We start from the raw sequence: 23910 nt of genomic DNA, 5'->3' as shown, positions 1-23910 counted from the left end.
ATTATTATTAGACACTCTGAGAGTACAATTCTAAAAAGGAAGAAATATTCACAGATACTTCCTCTTTTACTTATTTTTCCTTTGCCTCAAATCCACCTTAAATCTGTTATATAGGGGAATACTTTATTTAAAAGATATCAAAATCTTTTACTGCAATTTATGGTCATAGCTATGCTCCCACGTTAAACTTGCCCCTGGAACTTCTTACTAATACTCTGGATTTTGAACATCAGCACATAGTCAGGTACGTTAATTTTTAGAGAGTTCTCTTTGTATGTACAAATTTAACCATAATTATATTTTATAATTAATCCAAATCTAACAAGTATATGCTAATAGTTTTCTTCTATTATTATATAACGTGCACAGCAGAGTGATGATGAACAGATCAACTTCCAATTTCTTTTTTTCTCTGGTTCACACAATCTTCTTTCATTGTCAAGTTTCTAACCAGAAGAAATATAAGGCCAGTTAATATCTCCGTTGGGTCATGCTGCATTTCTGAAGATATTTATTTTAAAAAAAAAGACTCTAATCCACTTTCTCAGCCAGTCACTTAAAAAAAAACCAATGTGGCGATTAAGCAGTAAACAACCATTTAAATGGATCCCATTTATTTTAACCAGTAGGGATTAGTGGCATGCCCTTAACAAGCCTCTGATTAAAAGTATAAATGCTATAAATTATGTCTTTAAAACACAGTTGTCATCTACTAGAGTGTAACTAGAAGCAACCTCTAGCAGCAGAGTCATCATGCAACTGTGACCAAGTATTACGAGGACTGATACTATTAAGTAATAAGATCATATAGGAATGGCAATCCATTTCAAAAAAAAATCTATTCAAAATTTCTCTATCTATGTTATGTGTGTGTGTGCTCATTCTTAAGAAAAAAAGTTTTAAGATAAAAATTGATTTCTGGAAACTATACTGTGTTTCTAATGAGGTTAAAAATAAATTACTTGATCTTAAAAATCAAGCTGCTTTGCATCTAAGAAGATTTAGATAGTGGTTGCTCTAAGTTAACAAACAATATCTGGAGGGGTTTCATTTTCAAACTAGATCTGCTTCAGGAGTTCTTTGTTGTCCCAAGGTGGTCCCTATCTATTCAGAGCAGTTCAAATCTGCTTGAAGTACACTAAATACTCCAGACCACTAGGAATCTCTGAACATTTATGACCAGCTCAACTCCAAAGCACAGCATGATGATTATAATTTCAATAGCTTAGATGTACATACAAACAATAGATGGTCAGTTTTCATTAACAACCAAAAAATGATTTACCAATATAGAACCTCATTGGAACTTGAAAGATATTTTGAGCACCTCTAAACAAATGAAAAAGTTTCATGGCAATTCTTTTTGGTAACACACATATGAACAAGTTGTTTTACTGGGCTAAAAACATACTTTACAATGCCACCTGCCACAGTGATTACACAATGTATAAAATTAATTGTGTAAAACTGAAGCCAGAATTTTAAAGTTTCTTTTTTTAAAGTATAATATATGCAACTTACTAAAATAAAAGAACTAAAAATAATATCAAACTTTGACAAACTGAGGCATACTAATGGTATTACATTTAGCATGGCCTCCCCTTTTGCTTAAAAACTGCTTTAAGAAGTCAGTGTTTTTCTCAAATTGACTAAACTAAAATCATACACAAATATTTCTGCTACAAAATAATTCTTCCAAAGAATCCCTCTCACTGGATATAAACCATATATAATGGGATGGCTATTTTATAATCTATGCTTTGCTGTTATTACATGGAAACCTAAGAAATAAATGTTTCTCATGAAGGTGAATTCAGAAAACAGAGTATGTATTCCGACTACACTGTTGCAGTCAAGTGCCAACGTCAGTAGGTCAGACTAAAAAAAAAAACAAAACAGTGAGTTTATTTGGATATAACACAAACCAACGTATACATTGAAAAAGGGTAAGCTCTCCTGTGACAATGAAGATGAATGACTCAGTGGCAGCTCAAGAATCCTGTAACCAAAGCAATAAATGATACAGGTACAGGAGGGACTCGCAGTGCTCTTCTTTAATTCTACTCTGAAGGAACGGAATAGCAAATGGGAAATGTACGAATAGAATGACTATAATGATAGTCATTTTAAACAACATTTCATTACATGAAAAAAGTCAAAGAAAAGAAAAATAGAAAGAAATAAAAAAGGTCTAATCTACAAAATTAAAACATAAATTAATAAAACATACTGACAGGTAGGGTGTAAAACTGAAGATGTTCCCAGCAGAAAAGTTCTTGAGGAAAACCTCACCATTTTTGGCTATTTCTGCTATGATGTTAGCTACTTTGGCTGTGCAGGAAGACTGTGGAACCAACAGACTTGCAAACAGTTGAAGTATTCCACTTCCTTGGATTTTTTCACTTGTTTCCATATCTGAAAGAGATACATACAAAGAGCTTCAGTGAACACCTTCAACACTAACACTGACAACTACATCTACAATAAATTCTTTCTTTAAGAATTTTCACCATCCATAATAGAAACAGTTCATTATATATTAAAATGTGTATATTTATATAAAATTACCTTCAGTTCCACAAGCTGCTTTTATGTTCAGTTTTTATCTATGCAAAACACTTTCTAATACAATCTTTTCTAAATCTACAGATTATAAAGGAATCCTTTCTGAATATACCATTTGCATACCAAACTTACTTCTCAATGTTATTTCCAACACTGTCTATTCAGAGTAGGAATGCTTTACTTTCTACTTCCCTTCTGAATTCTCTAACAGTGTGTTATTAATACATGTGAATTCTATGATTACCTATAATGCTACAGCAATTAAAAAAAATAAGTGGCAACTAAATGTGCAAAAAACTCACCTCATATCATTTTATATGGAGTGATAGAAGAGACTATTCAGTTCCATATGATTACTATGTTTCTCGCACAACTTATTCAAACCACCACTAATGAAAAAGGGAAATAGTAAACAGCAATAAGGCCATGGTATTCAGAACTCTATATGGTGATATAGAAATTCAAGAAGACCTACTTCTTTCCTTTTCTTTCCACCTTTGTTAAAATACATATAAAGAGCCTTTGTATGAAATCAAGCCGCTTCATGTAAAAAGCATGACCTATTAAAATAAAAAACAGGAACACCTGGAATGATGATGGAAATAAAGAAAAGCTCAAGGAAACAAAATTTAAAATTACTATTTGGCTCTTAACAATGAAGAGGAATGGCATTGTTTAAAAACAGGGAGCTATAAGGCTCATTAAAGCATTCTATTTAAATTTATTTCTATGTGTAGCTCCTCTATGTCCTTTACATCCTTTGGATATGCAAACAAACAAGAGAACTCTAAAGATTTCTTGTTAAGTAAATGGCAGCTGCTCTGATCAACAGAGAGTAGGAAATCATTTTTAATAATTTGAGAAAGTCTACAAAAAATTATCTATTTCTTTATAGTAAGCACTGATTGTTTAGCTCAGTGTTTTTCAAACTGTGGGTCCCAATCCATTAAGAACCCTGAAATCAATCTGGTGAACAAGGACCAGCAATTTCTTAAAAAGAGAAATAGAATCAACAATATCCACAACCACAACAAAAGAATAGAAAAAAATTTTTTTGCGGACAGTAAGGTAAAACACTGAGTGAAACACATGCACATGTAACGGTATGTGTATGCTTACTGAATGTAAAATGTATCACTAATCATAGATTCTGGTCAAAAAGTTAAAAAGCAATGTTCCGTGTAACCCAAGACTAGCCAGGATTCTGGGTTAAAGAGGTATAACACTCTTAACATCATCAGGAGAAGCTAGAATTGTTGAATGGTTGAAGCAATAGAAAATTATACGGAAAGTTATTTATAAATTTGTAAAAATTGAAAATTGTAAAAGTTCTATGGATTTGTTATCTTAAAAACATTTCTTGGGCTTCCCTGGTGGCGCAGTGGTTAAGAATCTGCCTGCAGATTCAATGCAGAGAACACAGTTTCGAGCCCTGGTCTGGGAAGATCCCACATGCCACAGAGCGACAAGGCCCGTGAGCCACAACTACTGAGCCTACGCGTCTGGAGCCTGTGCTCCGCAACAAGAGAGGCCGCGATAGTGAGAGGCCCGCGCACCGCGATGAAGAGTGGCCTCCACTTGCCGCAACTGGAGAGAGCCCTTGCACAGAAACGAAGACCAAACACAGCCAAAAATAAATAAATAAATTAAAAAAAAAAAAGTCTAAACGAATAGAACTGATATTTTAAAAAAAAAAACATTTCTTTGCAATTACTGTAGTTACTTGGGTATATGTGCATGTTTATATATGACATTAGTACAAAAGATCAAGTAATCAAGATTAGTCAATGTTGAAACTTCATCCATGCATTTCCTTTTCCATAAGCCTAGTACACTTTAATACAGTTAATACAATTTTGGTTTCTTACATTTTATGTACTGTAATAAAAAAGGATATTTTGGAGATACTTTAAAACAGCGCTTTTTATTAGGTGAAGAAACAGAAGCTCAGAAAGATAAAGTAAACTTGTCTAAAGTCACCAATAATCATAGAGCATGAACAGCAAATTCAGATTCTACTATACTAACAATTCAACATGTGTATCACCTGGCAACCACTGGTGTTATTTTTTAGAACAGAAAACTTACTTAAGCACAAATAAATGAAATTTGTCTTTTTGTACGTTGCTACTCACTGGTTTCTCACAATTCAGATTATTACAAATGTAAAGTACACATGATAGAACATAAACACAGGAGCTGTCCTTTCAGCAAGTGCATTTATAAAATACAATGCGGCTTTTCACTTTTATTTTGTTTCTTGGATTAAAAAATAAGTTTTTAAGGTACCACCTGAAAATCTGACACCAAGTTTCTATTAATTATTATTATTATTATTCTTTTTAGCAAGAAGCCAAAAGAACTGAACTCAGTTTGCCATGTTAAAATTCTTCCTTTTCTGACCACTGCTACAACGGTAGAACACTGGGGCTGACTGCCCCAGGGGTCTTGTCCCACCATCTGCTGGTGCTAGGATGACAGCAAGAATCTGGCAGAAGGCATGAATCATGATTAGATGTGAAGCTGAGGCATTTGTGTGTGTGGAGGCGAGCAGTTAACTGCAAATCACCCATGCACGTCTCATTTTAACTATAACTAAAAAAATGGCTTAACATCAGAGCTGAATGTCAGGGGCAAGGGGAAAAAAAGAAAACAAAGCCATACAAAGCTCTTGCACTCTGATGAGTTTCCATGGATTACAATCCAAGGAATTGGGAAAACAGTTACAATAAGATGAATCAAGATTTGGGAATAGTATTTTTTTAATACTATTGTCAGAGAAATAAAAGGGAAAATATAATCTGGTTTTTCATATAAATCTGATTTACAATTTAGAAAAATCGAAAAGGAATTCTATTTACTTGCTAGCATGTGGATTTATATATAGGTTTAGAATTTAAATTAAACAGCTGGGAATTACCTTCTTTCGTTTGTCATGAAAACATAAAGAGCCAAATACTGCTTATCATTAAAATGCCACTATCCAATAAACAATTACAAAGTTTCAGCCTCATTTCATATATGCTTTCTACACTGGCACTCTACTGCATCTCACAATGTGTATCTGTGAACTAAACATGTTCTCTGATATCTGTGAGCAGCCTTGAAACGATTTTAAGAGAGCATTAAGAAGGCGTCAGGGGTCGTGTTTGCAGGTCTAAATGAATGACTGCTTGTAAAAAGAAATCATGTGTTGTGATCAGGAGTCCTAAAAAAAAAAAAGGCAGACTTTTCATTATCTTTAGTTTAGCCACACTACTACTGACATTGGAACTATACCCATTTTAAATATTTGCAGGAATCAATTCAACCTCTTTCTCCCCCTTCATATTTAGGTGCAGTCATAAAAGCGTTTGAGTACGCCTACAAATTATAGGCAGCTGGCAGTCCTTGAATTTTGAAGGACCCATACATGAAGGGCAGTTGCTACTCTAAAATAGTATCTGTGGGAGCTATGGCAGGAGTCATATCCATCATAGTAGCCCTTGCAGTTCTGCAAGCACTCATTCTGTCTCTGCAGTCCTATGTCCACACCCCACCTGACCTCCTGGTGGCAAGGAGCAGCTTCGTTATGAAACTGCCAGTGATAGAAAGAAAAAGAAAACTGGGCAATCGGGTCAGAGAAACTTGAAAGAAGAGTAAATCAAGAAGCTGTGCTACAATGCTATAGGGAGAGGAGAAGTTAAAGCACAACTCATAGAATTTCTCAAGACCAATAACCCAGTAGAAGGCAGAGAATGGGTGGAATGGGAATGGGAATTTAAGATATGCCTTGAAAAAGGCTAAAGTTCCCAACAAAGTTGCCAAGTAAATACATTAAAATAATTGGCTTTACAGTTAAATATCAAGAGGGGGTTTTCAGGTATGCTACTATAAGCTGAATTTATGATGTTATGTTAGCATATAGGTTTTATGAGGAGAAATTAATGTAAAGCATTTGATAGCCAATTTCCAGTTAACTCCAAATTAGAAAAACAAAAATAATGACTGTTATTACTATGACTCTATTAGATTAAAAATGTACTTGGATTAGATTATTTACTTCTAGTTATGAGAACAATAAACAATTGCTATTTTTATTTATATTATATGTCCAAGGATCCTCGTGACTGATTGTGAAGAGAAGACTCAGATTTGGGATTGACTGCAAGGACACGGAATATGACTCAAGGGCCATGTGTATCATTGTCTCTGGGCAATTATTTATTTCTCAAGGGGTAGATTCTTAGAATAGGGTGTAACAAGAGATCTGGCCCTGTGCCTGGGAGATCTGATCCAAATCCAAGGCTTCATTTACTACCACACAGACGAGCCCCAAATCCTCTCTCCCTTTATCCAAAGGAAAACAAAGCATATGCGCTTGGATATACAATAAATACCTCAAATTTATCATTTCCAAGATCAAATTTACCCTCTTCCTTTCCTTTCATTTTAGTCTCTATTGCAGTTAATGGCAGGGAACCCATCTAAGCCAGAAGCCCTAGAATGATTATAAATTTTTCTCTTTTAGTAAATGCCTTGCTACCACCCATGCTAAGCAGAATGTACTGTAAGTTCTGTAGACTCCATCTGACTAGCATTTTGTGCATCTATCCTTTCCTTGTTACATTCATGCTGCTTCCAGCTCTCAATTCTGACCTTTATTAAATGCAACAGCCTCCGCAAGAGTCTCCCTAACTCCAGCCTCCCCTGCAACTGTCATCTACATTGACGGCAGAATAAGCTTCCAGAAATACAAATTTTATGTCACTCCCCTACTTTAAATCTTTAAGTGATCGTCTATAAGTTTTAATTAAACATTCAAGCACATCCATGATATTTATATTTCCCAACCGTATCTCCTGATACTCCTCCATTGATATCCTACATTCTAGCCTCACTAAATTGCTTATAGAAATCTAAATTAATCATTTTATTTCATACCATCTTACTGCACTTGCTCCCTCTCTGAAATGCCACACCCACCCCACCACTATAGCTAATTCCTACACAGAGGCATAGTGTCCTCATTTAAAGGCACCTGACTGAGAGCCATTCAAGCTTTTAAAGATACCTGACTACCATAAAAACTCATTTTTTAAAACAGACATGTGACATTGGCATGATAGGTTATGTTTTCTTCATACTACAAATAAAGCTATATGATTATATTGGAAAAGCAATAAGAAACCAGTTTTTCTGATTCCTAGTCCAGTGTTCTTTCTAACACAACTGTTAATTTAGAAGATACATAGTGCTAACAATACCTTGACCAGATTCACCAAGTTATTACGTGACAAATATTTTTATTTAACGTATTTTTCAGAAGTAAGAACTAAACTAAGACAACTGGGTGAGAAAGGGATGCACAGGATTTTGAGATAGATAAACTGACTCAGTGATTGAAGGAGAGAAAGGGAACTGTGTATAGGGAAAGTGAAACAGGTTTAAAATATATTTAAAACACATAAGAGGACTATACTGGGTATAAGATTAAAGGGCCTGATAAATGAGAAATTAATATTTCTAAAAGAAAATGGAAGTATATGGGGGGTTGTTATAAAATGCTTTTTCTTTCACTGATGAGAATCTTTTTCCCGCAATAAAGATTTTAAGCAAATAAAAGGAACATGAAGTGCAGGAAAGAAAAGGATGGATATAGTCATGAAAAGAAACAGGGCAGAACAGAGACCCATTTGCACAATGACTCACCATCAGAAAGAGGTCTTACTAAAAGATTAAGTTGTGAGAGTCATTTATAAAATTATAATAAATGATTTTGACAGTTTTGCAGTCATTTCAATTCCAGGGATAATGTAAGCTGTGGGAGTTGGAGAAGTTATGTGTTTGGAAATCATCACTAGAATAAGCGGGGAGATCTGCTAGTCTGACTATTTTCCTTAAACTTACCACTAACTAGGTCAAAAGCAGTTGCTAAAAATTGAGTTGGTTAAAAAATAAAAGAAAGATATTTGCTGAGAAATACCCGGAGGAACTGTGCTAATGACTGTGGTAAAAGCAGAGTATATAACTAGAATCGTTCAACTATAAGCTCACAGTAATTACTGAAAACATGGTCCCTAACGGTAAACGTGGATTTCCTCACTTCATACTAAGAGAATGAGGACATAGTAAAACACAGTGAAGGAATATCTTTAGTAAAAGATCCATCTCCATCCTCCTGTGAAACACCTTGGGGAAAAATATGAAGTAAACAAAGCTAAAGAGATTGGCATCTGTAGGTCACAGGGCAGAGTCTTCATGCTGGGATTAATGACCTTAGAAAAATAGACCCCAGAGAGATGCCTTTCTTCTTCCACCATGTGAGGTTCCAGTGAAAAGACAGCGGTCTGTGAATCAGGGAGCAGGCCGTCACCAGAATCTGCTGGTGCCTTGGTCTTGGACTTCCCAGCCACCAGAAGCGTGAGGGACACCACCTACTCCAGGTTATTCTGTTACAGCAGCCCAAGTGGACTAAGATGTATGGCATCAAAGTCCTTTCATAATTTGACCCCTACTCCCTTTCCAGTTTCAGTTTCTGATGGAACTAGGTTTCTTCCCCACCACTGTGACATTGTATACGTTGCTTCCACTGCTTGGGATGTTCTTCCCATAATCCTTGTGCCCTCACATAACCTGGGTAAAGTACACTGTATTTTCAAAATCCAGCATTCCCTGATCCTGCTTATCAAATTCACCCCTCTTCCCCAATATTCACACACAATGTTGTAATTGTTTCCAAGCTGTGAGAACCTATTTGGTAGCTGAAGACTTGGAGTAGATGAGATTATCCACAGAAGATGTCTTTTTACTGAGTCCCTACTATGTTGGGAATATAAGCTAAAGGATACAAATCATATCCTCAGTGAGCTGTCTAGTAAGAGAAAGAGAGAGGTAAATAAATTACCACAATTCAGTTTGACTGATAACACCATGGAGGTTACATACAATGTATAATGGGAAGCAATCACAGTTCCATGAAGATCATGGAAATTTCCATAAATAAGGTAACATTTAAACTGAGTTTTGAAGGCCAATAAAGCATGTTCTAAGCAGAAAAAAGGAGAAAAATTTATTCCACAAAGAAGGAACACATAAAAAGCACTACCATCTGAAGCTTGAGACCCTAAATTTGTAATAGCAACATTCTGTACCGCTGGGTGAATTTTTTGCCAGCAGCTGGAGGCTGCCAGAATTGAGAACTGGAAAACGTAGATGGTTGATACTATCTAAGGTTTGAAGAAAAGGTAGGTAAAAGGAGAAGGATAAGAGAATACACCTATGAAACACCCATTTATCCATCAGAATCTAGGTGAAATGTCAGTCCCTCTGCGACACTTTGAAAGACTCTTACAACTATGAATTGAACCCAGTTCTCTGAACGCTTTGTAATCAGCTCTATTATATAATGTGTTACACTGTATTAAAACTTATCTGTTACTTGTCTATCCAATCGCTCCAGGGCAAGGTACCAACTAACGGGCATGGTGGTACCCAATTAATGCTAGTTGAATAGAACTGCCCTGTGCTTAAGGAGTTTATAACTGAATAAAAAAAGGCATACAGGGCTTCCCTGGTGGCGCAGTGGTTGAGAGTCTGCCTGCTAATGCAGGGCACACGGGTTTGAGCCCTGGTCTGGGAAGATCCCACATGCCATGGAGCAACTAGGCCCGTGAGCCACAACTACTGAGGCTGCGCGTTTGGAACCTGTGCTCTGCAACACAGCCATAAATAATAAATAAATAAATAAATAAATAAATAAATAAATAAATAAATAAATAAATAAAGAGTGCATCCTAATATAAATAGGTAGACTTTGGTCAGTAAAAACTAAATAAATAAATAAATAAAACAGTTTAAAAAAAAAAAAAAGAATGGAAGTTTTTTTGGTAGCATTACCAATCACTAGCTCATGCAGAGACTAAACTTTTCACTTTGCATTAAGCTAATCAGGTCTCAGATTACATTTTTTCAAAAGCAAACATATGCAAAAATGTTCTTTAAACCTTCAGACATCATTTTAGAAACTACTTTGCTTTTATCTTATCCCTCCCACATGCACACATCAGAAAGAAAAGGTGATCAATCCATAAGTAAGTTATTATGAGCGAAATGAAAACATTCTGTTTGCTCCTTTAGTACAAGGAGGAGAAAAGATGTGTAACACTTAAATATGGGCAGAGAAAATTACCAGCATCTAAGTGAACTCACCTCAGAGAACACTGTGTGCTAAAACCCAGAATTTAAATCCAGATGTTTCTTAAAAAAACCCCTACTACTCCGCCTTTTGGAGTCTCATTTTGGGGTTTATCACAACAAATACTAAAAAGTAGGTCATAAAATCAACCTTAGTAAAATCAACTATAGATTTGTTTGTGGAAAGTTCTAATGTTAAGGGCATCATTCCTCACTAGCAGTTATCCCAACACATAACTATTATGCCACACAATTCATTTTGCTATGTCAGTAGAATATAGAGTCCACTTGTGATGGTTACTTTTACATGACAACTTGATTGAGCCATGGTACCCAGGAATTTGGCCAAACATTATTCTGGATGTTTTTGTAAGGGAGTTTTTGGATAAGATTAATATTTAAATCTGTACACCTTAAGCAAAGCAGATTGCCTTCTATAATGTGGGTAGACCTCATTCTATCAGTTGAATGTTTGCATAGAACAAAAGACTGACCACCCTGACCTCTTTCCCCCACGTGCCCTGGAGCAAGAGGAATTCTACCAGCAGAGTAATTCACGTGCTGGGTCATGAAATTTCACATAGTATTCTGTACTACTGCTCCAACTTTGTATAACTAGAGTCAGAAAAAAAAAAATGACTTTGACTCTATCTAAATGTGTTAGCTTTCTGAAATCTCAAGAAATTACACAATGCATTGTTTGTTTTTTAACTGGTGATAAAACAGCCAAAATTTCCAAGTGAAGGTATCTGACAACAGAAGGCACTGAATGCTACTAACTTCTAGTAAAAAAAATTAGAGTATAAAGATTCTCTACATTATACAGTCCATTATATGAATACTACTTAGAATATTATACCTAAACTTTATATTACTAAGCACATGAAACGTTCACATTTTCTAAGTTATTGATGATTTTTGAGGAAAGAGGTTGTGTTTATTTTTACTTGTTAATTTTTTTCTTTATTTTTGAAATAGTTGATTTACAATATTATATTAGTTTCAGGTGACAACATAATGATTCAATATTTTTATAGATTATACTCCATTTAAAGTTAGTACAAAACAATGGCTATATTTCCCTGTGCTATACAATATATTCTTGTTGCTTATTTTATAAATAGTAATTTGTGTCTCTTAATCCCATACTCCTATCTTGTCATCCCCCGCTTCCCTCTCCCCACAGGTAATCACTAGTTTGTTCTCTGTATCTGTGAGTCTGTTTCTGTTTTGTTATATTCATTCATTTGTTTTATTTCTTAGATTCCACATATAAGTGATAACAGAGTATTTGTCTTTCTATGTCTGACTTATTTCACTAAGCATAACGCTCTCTAGGTCCATCCACATTGTTGCAATGGCAGGATTTCATTCTTTTTTATAGCTGAGAATACTCTAGTGTGTGTATACACACACCACATCTTCTTTATCCATTCATCTGATGATGGGCACTTAGACTGCTTCCATATCTTGGCTACTGTAGATAATGCTGCTATGAACATTGGGGTACATGTATCCCAATGATCCAGTGTTTTCTTCAGATATATACCCAGCAGTGGAATTGCTGGATAATATGGTAGTTCTTTTTTTAGTTCTTTGAGGAACCTCCATACTGTTTTCCATAGTAGCTACACGAATTTACAATTCCACCAAGTGTACTAGGGTTCCCTTTTCTCCAAATCCTAGCTAACATTTGCTATTTGTAGACTTTTTGATGATAGCCATTTTGACAGGTGTGAGGTGATATCTCATTGTGGTTTTGATTTTAGTTCTCTGATTAGTGATGCTAAGCATTTGTTCACGTACGTTTTGGCCATCTGTATATCTTCTTTGGAAAAATGTCTATTCAGGTCTTCTGCTTGTTTTTAAATTGAGTTCTTGGTTTTTTTGATATTGAGTTGTATGGGTTGTTTATATATTTTGGATATTAACCCCTTATCAGTCATATCTTTGCAAATATTTTCTCCCATTCAGTAGGTTGTCTTTTCGTTTTGTTGATGGCTTCCTTTGCTGTGTAAAAGCTTTTAAGGTAAATTAGGTCTCATTTGTTTATTTTTGTTTTTATTTCTTTTGCCTTAGGATACAGATCCAAAAAAATACTGCTAAGATTTATGTTGTGATTTGTTATAAGACAGTAAAATGACCATGAACCACACACAGTTAAGAATATGGTATATAGGGCTTCCCTGGTGGCTCAGTGGTTGAGAATCTGCCTGCCAATGCAGGGGACACGGGTTCGAGCCCTGGTCTGGGAAGATCCCACATGCCACGGAGCAACTGGGCCCGTGAGCCACAATTACTGAGCCTGCGCGTCTGGAGCCTGTGCTCCGCAACAAGAGAGGCCGCGATGGTGAGAGGCCCACGCACCACGATGAAGAGTGGTCCCCACTTGCCGCAACTAGAGAAAGCCCTCACACAGAAACGAAGACTCAACACAGTCATAAATAAATAAATAAAAGAACGTGAATTTCTTTAAAAAAAAAAAAAAAAAAAGAATATGGTATATAGGGCTTCCCTGGTGGCGCAGTGGTTGAGAATCTGCCTGCCAATGCAGCGGACACGGGTTCGAGCCCTGGTCTGGGAAGATCCCACATGCCGCGGAGCAACTGGGCCCGTGAGCCACAACTACTGAGCCTGTGCGTCTGGAGCCTGCGCTCCGCAACAAGAGAGACCGCGATAGTGAGAGGCCCGCGCACCACAATGAAGAGTGGCCCCCGCTCGCCGCAACTAGAGAAAGCCCTTGCACAGAAACGAAGACCCAACACAGCCAAAAATAAATAAATAAATAAATTTAAAGAATATGGTATATAATACTTTTGGCCTTAGTATTCTTCATCAAGATCTTATTGTACAGCAAACAGAAAATAATATAGTATCTTACATCCAGTTAAAGAGATGTATAGCTGACTTAGCATACATTTCTTCAACTCTTTTTTAATGTGCTTCTAAAAAATGTTTCTTAATTTGGGATCTTTTCCACTTTCTGTCTATTCTTCCCTTACTCTTAATATTTCAAGCAAAGAGTTAACCTTTTACTCTCTATTTTGCCTTTAATGTTACTACTATTTTTCCTATTTCAACAATATTTGCAGTTGGTCATTAATATTCACATACATTTATAACTCAAAAACTGAAAATTGCAGTAGATAATAAATGAGTAACAGTGAAAAGTGAAACAACTTTGCTTTTGTTTATTTACTTGGTATAAAACATATTCCCATGGTATGGCATCTCTTCCAGGTTTAACATAATAGATAAACTATAGGTTTACATTCATTAAGATTCATATAAAATCAAACCTCCAAAAGGAGAAGGATTTATTTCAATTACCTATTTTTCTGGCTAGTATTTCTTTTTCTTCCTCTAAGCCAAATGTTAGAAATTTAAAAAGTGATTACTAATGCCAAGTAATAAAAATATTTTTTAAATTTATAAAATAATTTATATTCATATTTCATTAAATCTTGACATACCAAAATTCATATAACATTACAAATGTCTAAGAGGAATCTATGTAAAACTACACTGTATAAAACTACATGTAGAACTAAATTTATATCTATGTAAAACCATATTAAAATGAAGTAAGAAAAATAATAAGCAATCAAGTTCACACTGTCAGGGTTGAGTAATACAAACTAACAAAAAAATGAATATCTCAATTTTTAGCTATAAACATAATTCAGAGGCTGATATAATATGACCTTGTAATTGTAACCAAACAATTATCTGGTAGCAAAATTAATGCTCTACTGACTGTAGTTTTGAACCTTTGGGGGCTGTAAATTACTAAATTGAGAAATTTCCTAAAATGTTTATCAGGCAATTTAATAATCATTCCTTCTAAAATAAATAACATTATTAATTTTAATTATTCTTTAGGTACTAATTCTCACTAGGTAAACGTTTGTCCCTGAATACACAAAGGAAGATATAAATTATACTGAACCTCACTATTCTACTAAACGACATTGAATCTGAGATTGTAAAACTACACTGTACTTTCCATTCTTAAGAAAAACTTCCTCTAGAATTAATGCTCTCAGCAAATAATTTCATTATAAATAAACTTTAAAATAATAAAAAAGAAAAATGTTTACTATTCTTATATTGAGTAGGCTAAAGACTTATGGTTTAGAGGTACCCGCTCTTGATTTTTTTAAGAAAATCATTCTTTAATTAAGACTATCTTCTTAACATGAAAAAGGACTTTTATATTAAGTCCAGGGGTATTATATTGAATGGTGAAGCATTAGAAGGGCTGCCATTAATATCAGAAACTAAAATACTACTCATACCATTGTTATTTACTATTTTGCTGGCAGTTCAAGCCAACTCAATAAGTCAGCTATAGTTACAAGGGAAAGGGGAAACAAAAATAACACTTTCTGTATGTTCTGACTGCAAAACCCAAGAGAACTAGCTAAAACATTATTTAAACTAATAAGTGAGCTCCAAAGGTAGCTGAATACAAATAAAAGATATAAAAATCAATACAGCTTTCAAACTGATCTCTAACAAAACGGCCTGGAAGTTATAATAGGAAAAAGTCCATTTGCAAAAACAACCAAAATAATGTAGAATACATAGGAAAAATGCTTTAAATAAGATATATATGGAAAGCATGTGAACCAAATTACATAATCTTAATGAGACATAAAGAAAGAAAACTTGAATAAAAAAAAAGATATAATTTATGTTTTTAGAATAAGAAACTATTAAGAAGTTTTCAATTCTTTCCAAATTAATTTATAGCTTATCCCAATTTCAAGAGCATTTTCCAGGAATGCAACAAAGTATTTACACAACTTCTCTGATATAACAAACCCATGAAAATAAAAAACTTTGAAACAGATTTATAAAGAGGAACTTTCTCAATAAAGCTACTATAATTAAAATAGCACGGTTACAACACAATAATAGACAAACAAATTAATGGAATAAAATAAAACCCCAAGACTGGCCCAATTATATTAAATTAAGTAGTTATTATATGATAAAAGGAACATCCTCAACCAATAAGGAATAGATTAAATGACACATGGTGTTGGGAAAACTGATTGTCTAGAAAATAATAAAATTAAATCCTCACCTATACCATATATAAAAATAAATAATTGAACATAATAAAATCAAATAATTATAATAGCAAGAACACATGTATTTTATAGAGAGGCTTCCTTTAGCAAAAATAATGATTCATTAATTTCTCAAAATGTCACATTTATAAATCCCGAAGTCTACCTAATGGTGAAACTTTAACCTTTGTTTTACAAGGCCAAGTGGGTACTCAGGAAATCTGAACTACAAGATTCAGATTTGTAAAAGTGAAAGCATTTAGACTATGTAAGAAAGCTTTCTATAGGAAACAACCATCATGACTACCAAGTACTACAGGAGCTAAAAAACAGTATGCTACTGCCCATACCTTTAATATCAGGTTCAAACATCCATCATCACAGCAAAGACACTGAAAACAGGTTAATTTAATCAATCTATTTCTTACTTTAAAGCATTTTCCTTTAAACATCAAACTACATTTTTCTGTTGAGAATATATAATTCTTTTTTTTTTACAGTCACTCTGCTCTTTAATTCAATTCACAGAACTGCTGAAAAAGTAGACATTTCTATTTAAAAGTAGAAAAAAAGGTTTGTATAGAAGGTATTTCTGTTATACAAGTATATTACGCAGCTTGGGGCAGTAAAAGGTTCGAAAAGCTCTTCTCACCCACTGATACTTTAAGCCTAGGAGGGAAGAGGTCTACCACGTAGGGTCTGATTCTTGCTTGATTTGAGAGCTTCCATCAGTCTCCTTTATTTCTTCTGTTGCAGGAACCTCCAACTGGCTTGGCTTGGCTGACTCTTGGATCACTGGGCCTTCTGACTCACTCTGATCAACCAACTGGTTATTAATCACAAGTCCTGGAAATGGTCTAATGACTGTGAATTTAATGAACTCAGCACGTGAAGGCTTACCCGAGGGTGTGCCATTCTGATGACCATCTACTTTTGGCATTCCAAGGCTGGAGAAGATACTCAGAAACAAAGCCAAAATTAAGTTCATCATTAAAAAGCCTGAAATGTTTGAGACAGCAATTAAGGAGAGCACCTCTTCCTCTAAGAGCCCTCCAAGAAAAATAAATTCATGGCTCAATTTTAATACTACTGCATCAGATGTTGAAGATCTTAACATCATTCAGGTGACAATTCCAGATGATGATAATGAAAGACTGTCAAAAGTTGAAAAAGCTAGACAGCTAAGAGAACAAGTTAATGACCTCTTTAGTTGAAAATCTGGTGAAGCCATTGGTATGGGTTTCCCTGTGAAAGTTCCCTACAGGAAAATCACAATTAACCCTGGTTGTGTGGTGGTGGATGGCATGCCTCCCGGAGTGTCATTCAAAGTCCCCAGCTATCTGGAAATCAGCTCCATGAGAGAATATATAATTCTTATTAATTCATTTCCAATTCATTATACTAATTAAAAGTCCAATCTGCATGCCTCATATTTTTTGACACGTTCAGGACATACTGGGTTAGTGTTTAATTTGAGAAGCCAGTTAACATCTATCAAGCATATGGCCACAGAAGACCTACAGGTAGCTGCAGTTACACAGTTAAATGGGACCCTGTCAGAAACAAATGTTAGGAAGACACAGCAGCACAAACTCATCAGCTTCTCCCTCAACAACTCAGTGACAGTAAGTCAGTATTAGTGTTTTACTGAGGATGGTAGATCTTTTTCAGTATACATTTGGCATATAGTATCATTTCAAATCACATTTCTCTTACATATTTTACTGTCATGAACATAAGAAGTTTTTCAAATTTAGCAAACTTAAGAAGCAAAACTGGTATCATTTATTAATTAGCTAGTGTAAGAAAATCCAGATTCTCTGTCAATGCTTCAATCACAAACTACAAATACCAACGGAGGCTTATCTCCTTCTGGAGATTGTACATAATGAGAGCTTTCTTTGCCCCTTATGAAGTACAGTGCTTAAAAGCATTTTAGAAGGCAAACAGCACCCAGTACCATGTTATTATCTTGTTACTAATCTTGTGACTTGTGAAAGATTTCAAGATGGTCTTTCTCATTATTTCAGATTCAAGCCTTTCTGTGACCCCTCTTCTACGAATTCCTGGATATAAATATATTTGAATATATACTGTCTCTTCTTTCTGCTTCTGACTAACATATATCTTGGACCTATATGCTACTACTTCCTTAGAATCTAACCCTAGGATAATGAACTTAAGGTTCATTATTTTAAATGGCCTCTTTTAAAAATGTCCTCTCCTCCACTGAATAACCCAACTATATTTTATTGATGACAATGATGATGATTTTGTTTCTAAGCTGCATTTCCATCATATCCTACTGGCTGGTCCAATTCTTAAACCACCCATAATTCAAGAAATGATAGCCTATAAAACTCCAATAGAAATATTTATAAATATTTTATAAAATTTTAAAAATGAGATTCAATATGTAATCAATAATTTAAAAACGTTTAATGAGATATTTTACTTTTGGGGAAGTACTAAGTCTTTAAAGTATAGTATGTGTTTTACACTTATGGCATACCTAAAATCAGACTAGCCTCTTTTCAAATGCTCAATAGCCATGTCAGAGAATGGATACTGTATTGGACAGCACAAGTTTAGAAGATTCCTCTGGAAGGCTAATGAGCATAGTATTCCCTGTGTTTTTCCATGTTTAACAGAACTTTTCTATAGCCTTGATACTTACTGAGCACCTTGGCTCAATATAAAATTCTTATTCCTTGAGTTTTCTGAAAATACTGCTCTAATATTGAATTGTTTTGCATATTGTTGTTGAAGAGTCTGATGCCAATCTAATTTTCTTTTCTTTTTAAATAACTTGATCTTTTAGCATGGAAGCCTGGAGGATTTCTCCTTTGTATTTATTTTTACCTTTAAAGTCTAAAAGTTTTGCTAGACTTCTTTGAGGTCAATTTTCACAAGTACATGCTAGGCCCTTTCAACATACAGATTCTGGTCTTTTTATACTTCAGAAAAGTTCATACTTTTAAATATTAGCTCTGTTTCAATGTTTTGTTTTTCTCCTTGAGTATTCCAGTTGCACGTATGTTGGATCTTTTTGCCTATCTTCTATATTAATCATTTTCTCTTTGATCCTTTATTCTGTCTTCATTTTGCCCACTTTCCTCAATGCTCCTTATTAAATTTTCAGTCACCTCTATTCTTCCTTGGTACCTTGTAATTTAGTCTTAATTTTTAAAATGATTCTTTTTCTTCATTATCTTCTAGTCAACTCTTACTTTACATCTTCCTAGTAATAATCCACTTTGGTTCCAAGTTTCTGAATTTCTTACCCAGATATTCATTTTCCTTTTCATATCTGCAAAGGCTTAAGGATGTTTAATATAGGTCATGGTGTTCTGTTACTGATAACCACTTCGTGGGTGGTTTAGGAGAAAAAAATTCAATAACTAAAATGTTTTGATTCTTATTTTCTGCTTTGTTCCTTGTAGCACCTATGTATGTATATAGCCTGCAATTTCCTATTCAGTGTATAGTTTTTCTTTTCTTTAACTAGCAGTAAAAGTTGTATGCAGTAAGGGTAAGGATGAATTCTCAGGTTTTTTAGTTCAAAAGCTCCCTCTTCCGAACTTAAACCAAAGGGGGTTATTAGTGTGTCTTCTAACAGTATGATTTTCTTATTTCTACAGAACACTTACTTTCTCCATCTTGCATCCTTCTTTCCCTTCAACACCAAGTCTACAAGGGAGAACAATTTCATCCCCCAAAGTGGCACTCTCCTGATCTGTTGCCTAGGGTCCTGTGTACTCTTAAGTCTCCTCCTTTTGATTCCCAATAGCCAATGCTCCAATTGAATCTAAGGCCAGATCTTGGAATTTTCCCACCAAGTTAAGACTTTTTCTTTCTGAAGGCATTTTTAATTGTAAACTATCACCCCTAGGCTCCTGATTCAACCCCTCTCGTCTTTTCCATGTAGTCTCTGCAGTCTTCATGAACTCTCTCTAAAAATGGGCTCTGAAGCTGAGCAGGCTAGATTTGGATATTAATTTCTCTCTCCTAATAATCTGAAGTTCTTAGTGTATCTCCAGGGCATAGGTTATAGATATTTGATTTTATCTGATTTTTTGTTGATTTGTGTGGCTCTTTAGACTGTGTAGAAAAATTCAAACTTAGGTGGCCACCACTACTCTTTGGCAATCCAGGGGTCTTAATTCATCAAGAATTGTCAGTGTCTTTTTAGTTGACCATGTTCTCTAGTTTAGTCTAGTCTCCTCTATTCTTAAAATACTACCTTTATTTAGTAAAAACTGAACCTTTGGTAATTTATGATTAGCACCAGTCATAAGCCCTCATTAATGATGGACACAATAACTAAAAGAGTCACATAGTACAAAAGTATATAAAGGAGGTGAACACCATAATGAATTTAGCTTGCAAAGAAAACTGCAAATGTATCACTCTGTGATACATTTGATGACTTAGGGTAAAAAACTGAAATCTAGATATTACTGTGAAAGAATTAAGTGAAATAAATTTTCATTTCTACTAAAACAGCAGCAATCTTTCATGCTCAGTAAATGAAGATTTAACAAGGTTATTGAAAAACAGTTGATAATAAATTTTGAAGTCCCTTACTTAGGAAATAATTTTGATACATGACAGTAAGTCTGTTCAGAACTATTAAAGACATAAAGCAGACTAAAAGCAAATGACAACAGACAGTTCTTACTGTTAGAGAAGATTTATAATCTACATTAGTAGCTTCTGTACATAATTTGATATGTTTAGGATTATAGCCTAGTAGGGAGCCAAAAATCAACATACTGAATAAAATAAAGAACAAGCGTTAAGAAATAACCTAAGAATTCAACAGGTAGATGAGTATTACGAAGTTAGGAATATGGAACTAGATACTAAATACTTTCTTCTTTAAAGACAAGTAAACTGATGTTCTTTCATAGGGTTTTCTATAGATAATAAACAATTACGTGACACTTGTATGAAATAGGAATTGCCATCGGGCAATTGGTTAAAGTTAAAATACAAAGGTATATGAGGCAATGAGAAAGAGGAAAACAGCCTAATCCGTTAGGAAAAAAATGTAAAGTGGTGCTGGTGATCATGCTGGCACTGTTTCATGGTTCCCCCAACCAACAAGAACATGGTCCCCATGCTCTTACAACAGAACAGAATTTTTATTATGAATGGACTGTTAATTTTGCTTATTTTGGGGCCTTTAATTCATGCTAGTAGTTTGTCTTATAAGGTGGTTCAGACGTCATACTCTCTAAGGACAATTCCTGCCTTAATGTTTAGGGACAAAAATGTGGGCTGTTTTACATTTTCAAATAGGTATGAAATAGAATAACCGACACTACAATTCAACAAGCATTTACTGAGAATCTTCTAACTATTCTCTGAATCAAAAGAGACCAGAATAAACGGGCTGATTTCTTGGCTGGTAGCCTTCATATATTTACTAAAAACATTTTAAAGCTGAGATCTGAAGTATTTATATGAGTGAATGAATGCTTTTATATTAATTTAGATCAGACATTTACACAAAATGCTTGCTCAAACAAAATGTTTTCCATAAAGTCTAGTACGTATTCAAATTTTCAACTTCTGTCTTTTAAGATCCTTACATATACTAGATTTAATGCCACCCCAAATTTAAGAAAAAACTCTGAAGTCATACATCAAAGCAAAAATTCTAATTCAGATTATGATAATCTGTAATGTACAATTCAAATATACTAAATTCCCACAGTGTAAAAACTTAAAAGCATAATTTCTTTCCTTTCAGAAATGTCCTTTCCAATGACAGGTTAGTAAACTGTAAAATAGAACTTTAAGATTAGATTTCCATTACACACATTACCATCTTGTAAAGAATGGAGAAATCATTCTTTCTTGATCAGGTGCAATTCTAGTGCAAACATTGATATTTTTAGTTAAAACACCTTACACTAGGAAGAATTATGAAATTAGAACTTCTCTGTGTAAAAAAAGCCAGTATAGATTCTAAGTTATATGCTTTATAATTTTACCTTTAAGAGCATAGAAGTAGTGACGGATCAAACAGTTTATTCAGGGAAGTAAGAACTTTATAAAATAAACATTTCCCTGGTATTTAAAAAATTTTTCTTGCTTAAAAGCTAGATGTTGGGCTTCCCTGGTGGCGCAGTGGTTGAGAATCTGCCTGCTAATGCAGGGGACATGGGTTCGAGCCCTGGTCTGGGAAGATCCCACGTGCTGTGGAGCAATTAGGCCTGTGAGCCACAACTACTGAGCCTGCGCATCTGGAGCCTGTGCTCCGCAACAAGAGAGGCCGCGATAGTGAGAGGCCCGTGCACCGCGATGAAGAGTGGCCCCCACTTGCCGCAACTAGAGAAAGCCCTTGCACAGAAACGAAGACCCAACACAGCCAAAACTAAATAAATAAATAAATAAAATTAAAAAAAAAAAAAGCTAGATGTTAATTTTATAAAACATACCAATTAATATCTATAAAATAAATATATAGCTCAAAGGAGAAAATGGTTTATAAATTTTCTTCCTCTGTAATAATAATTTGAAACTATTTTAAAGAAAAAGCAAAAATTTAAGACAATAATTAAAATCTAGTTTCTGAAGACACTTTCACATTCTATAAACTCAGGAAAAAAGCTGCACTTTACTCAGAATGTAGTTTTTTATTTTGTAAACCAAGAGTTCAAATTCAAACTCTGTATTCTGCCAGAGCAAGGCAAGTACCCTTACAGGGACTGTTTCCTTATCTTTTAAATGGTGATGTATATAATACCTCCTCATGGGTCTATAGGAAAGATTAGATTAGACAACAGATATAAGTCTGAAGTCTAGTGCTGAGTACACAGTGGACGCTCAATCAATGATAGATATCATTTGTAAGTCAAAGACGGAACATCTGCATGAACCACCTCTTCCTACATCAAATTCTTTTGTGTCCATAGTCTCAGATGTGAGGACAATTATGAATATTTTTACAGATTCTTAAGAAGCCATATTCCTTTTGTTCCCTTCCTAAAGAGTCAATAATTAAATTGGTAGAGTCTGTTGTCTTCATTACCACTTTGTAACTATTTGGCCTTACCATTTTATGATACATAATTTCAAGACCATTTTCAATAAATGGGTCCAACGAATAACTGCAATGGGTCTGAAATTTAGTTCAGCAACTATATACACTTGCTGATATTTCCTGAATCTGTTCTTTAAAAAGCTATAAAATTTTGCTTCCTTTTTTAATTTCTCTTCGACAATTTCATCTATCTGTGTACCAGTCTTTCCAGGAGAGGGCTGAGCAAGCCACCACGTATAACCAAGGACATCACCTCCTTGTCCTTCAGGTCCTGAACAAATGGTCCATTTAGAAAATACTACTTGTTTTTAACACAGAAAATACTGGGCCATTTAAAACAAAATAAGTTATAATAAAACAATGCTTGAAAAAAATGAACTTGAGATACTCAATTTATACAGACTAATTACAAGATCACGTAAATCTGCCTATACAGGCATGTGTAAAAATCAGGTCATTATGTGGTTCTATCCAAAAGAATATTCTGTGATCATGGAAATAGTTTATACCTGTGATCCCCAATAAGGTAGTCACCAATCAAACATGGCTATTGAAAAGTTAGACTAAAGAACTTAATTTTTAATTAAATTTAATTGTTAAAATTTAAATAGCCACCTGTATCTACTATAATGGAGAGTACATCCTTACAGATTCTCTCTTACTCTTTTTCTTTACCACTGTGACCCTTATCCAGATGTTTTTACTAAACTCCTTATTTTAAATCCTTTCTCTGATATCTCTAAGATTAAATAGCTTGACAGAATTATAATCTCAGAAGCAATTACTAAAACAGAATTTTAAAAGCTAGCCTTAAATGTGCTTTTTGATGAAGAGTACTGTAATCAATTATTTTAAATTTTCTAATCACAGTTTACTAAAAAAGAAAAAAGAAAAAAAAATGCATACATATCAGAGTGCTTGAAACTGAACTCTAACAATACAGTCTATACTTCCTCCTGAATTATTTGTCAGGTACATAATTAGTCCCAGGATAAAATAATGGCATAATTAAAAACAAGTACAGCATAAACCACAGTA

The 23910-nt window shown here is 34.4% G+C and overlaps 1 protein-coding gene across 10 annotated transcripts in view; it reads right to left on the bottom strand.

Moving 5' to 3' along the window:
* RAP1GDS1 (Rap1 GTPase-GDP dissociation stimulator 1) overlaps positions 1-23910 on the bottom strand; it is a 163446-nt gene that overhangs the window by 96052 nt on the left and 43484 nt on the right. For 8 of the 10 annotated variants that reach the window (XM_082461733.1, XM_082461729.1, XM_082461732.1 and 5 more), the window contains one exon: positions 2293-2415. In XM_082461733.1, the coding sequence (XP_082317859.1) occupies positions 2293-2415 (123 nt within the window). Of the gene's footprint in view, positions 1-2230; positions 2416-23910 lie in introns of those variants that run through there. The other 2 variants (XM_082461738.1, XM_082461730.1) reach the window with 2 other exon arrangements.

Source organism: Balaenoptera physalus, assembly GCF_965194825.1.
Source record: "Balaenoptera physalus genome assembly, chromosome: 5".
Classification (NCBI taxonomy): Eukaryota; Metazoa; Chordata; class Mammalia; order Artiodactyla; family Balaenopteridae; genus Balaenoptera; species Balaenoptera physalus.
The sequence above is the reverse complement of the archived record's forward strand: the minus strand, read 5'-3'. Positions and strand labels throughout refer to the sequence as shown.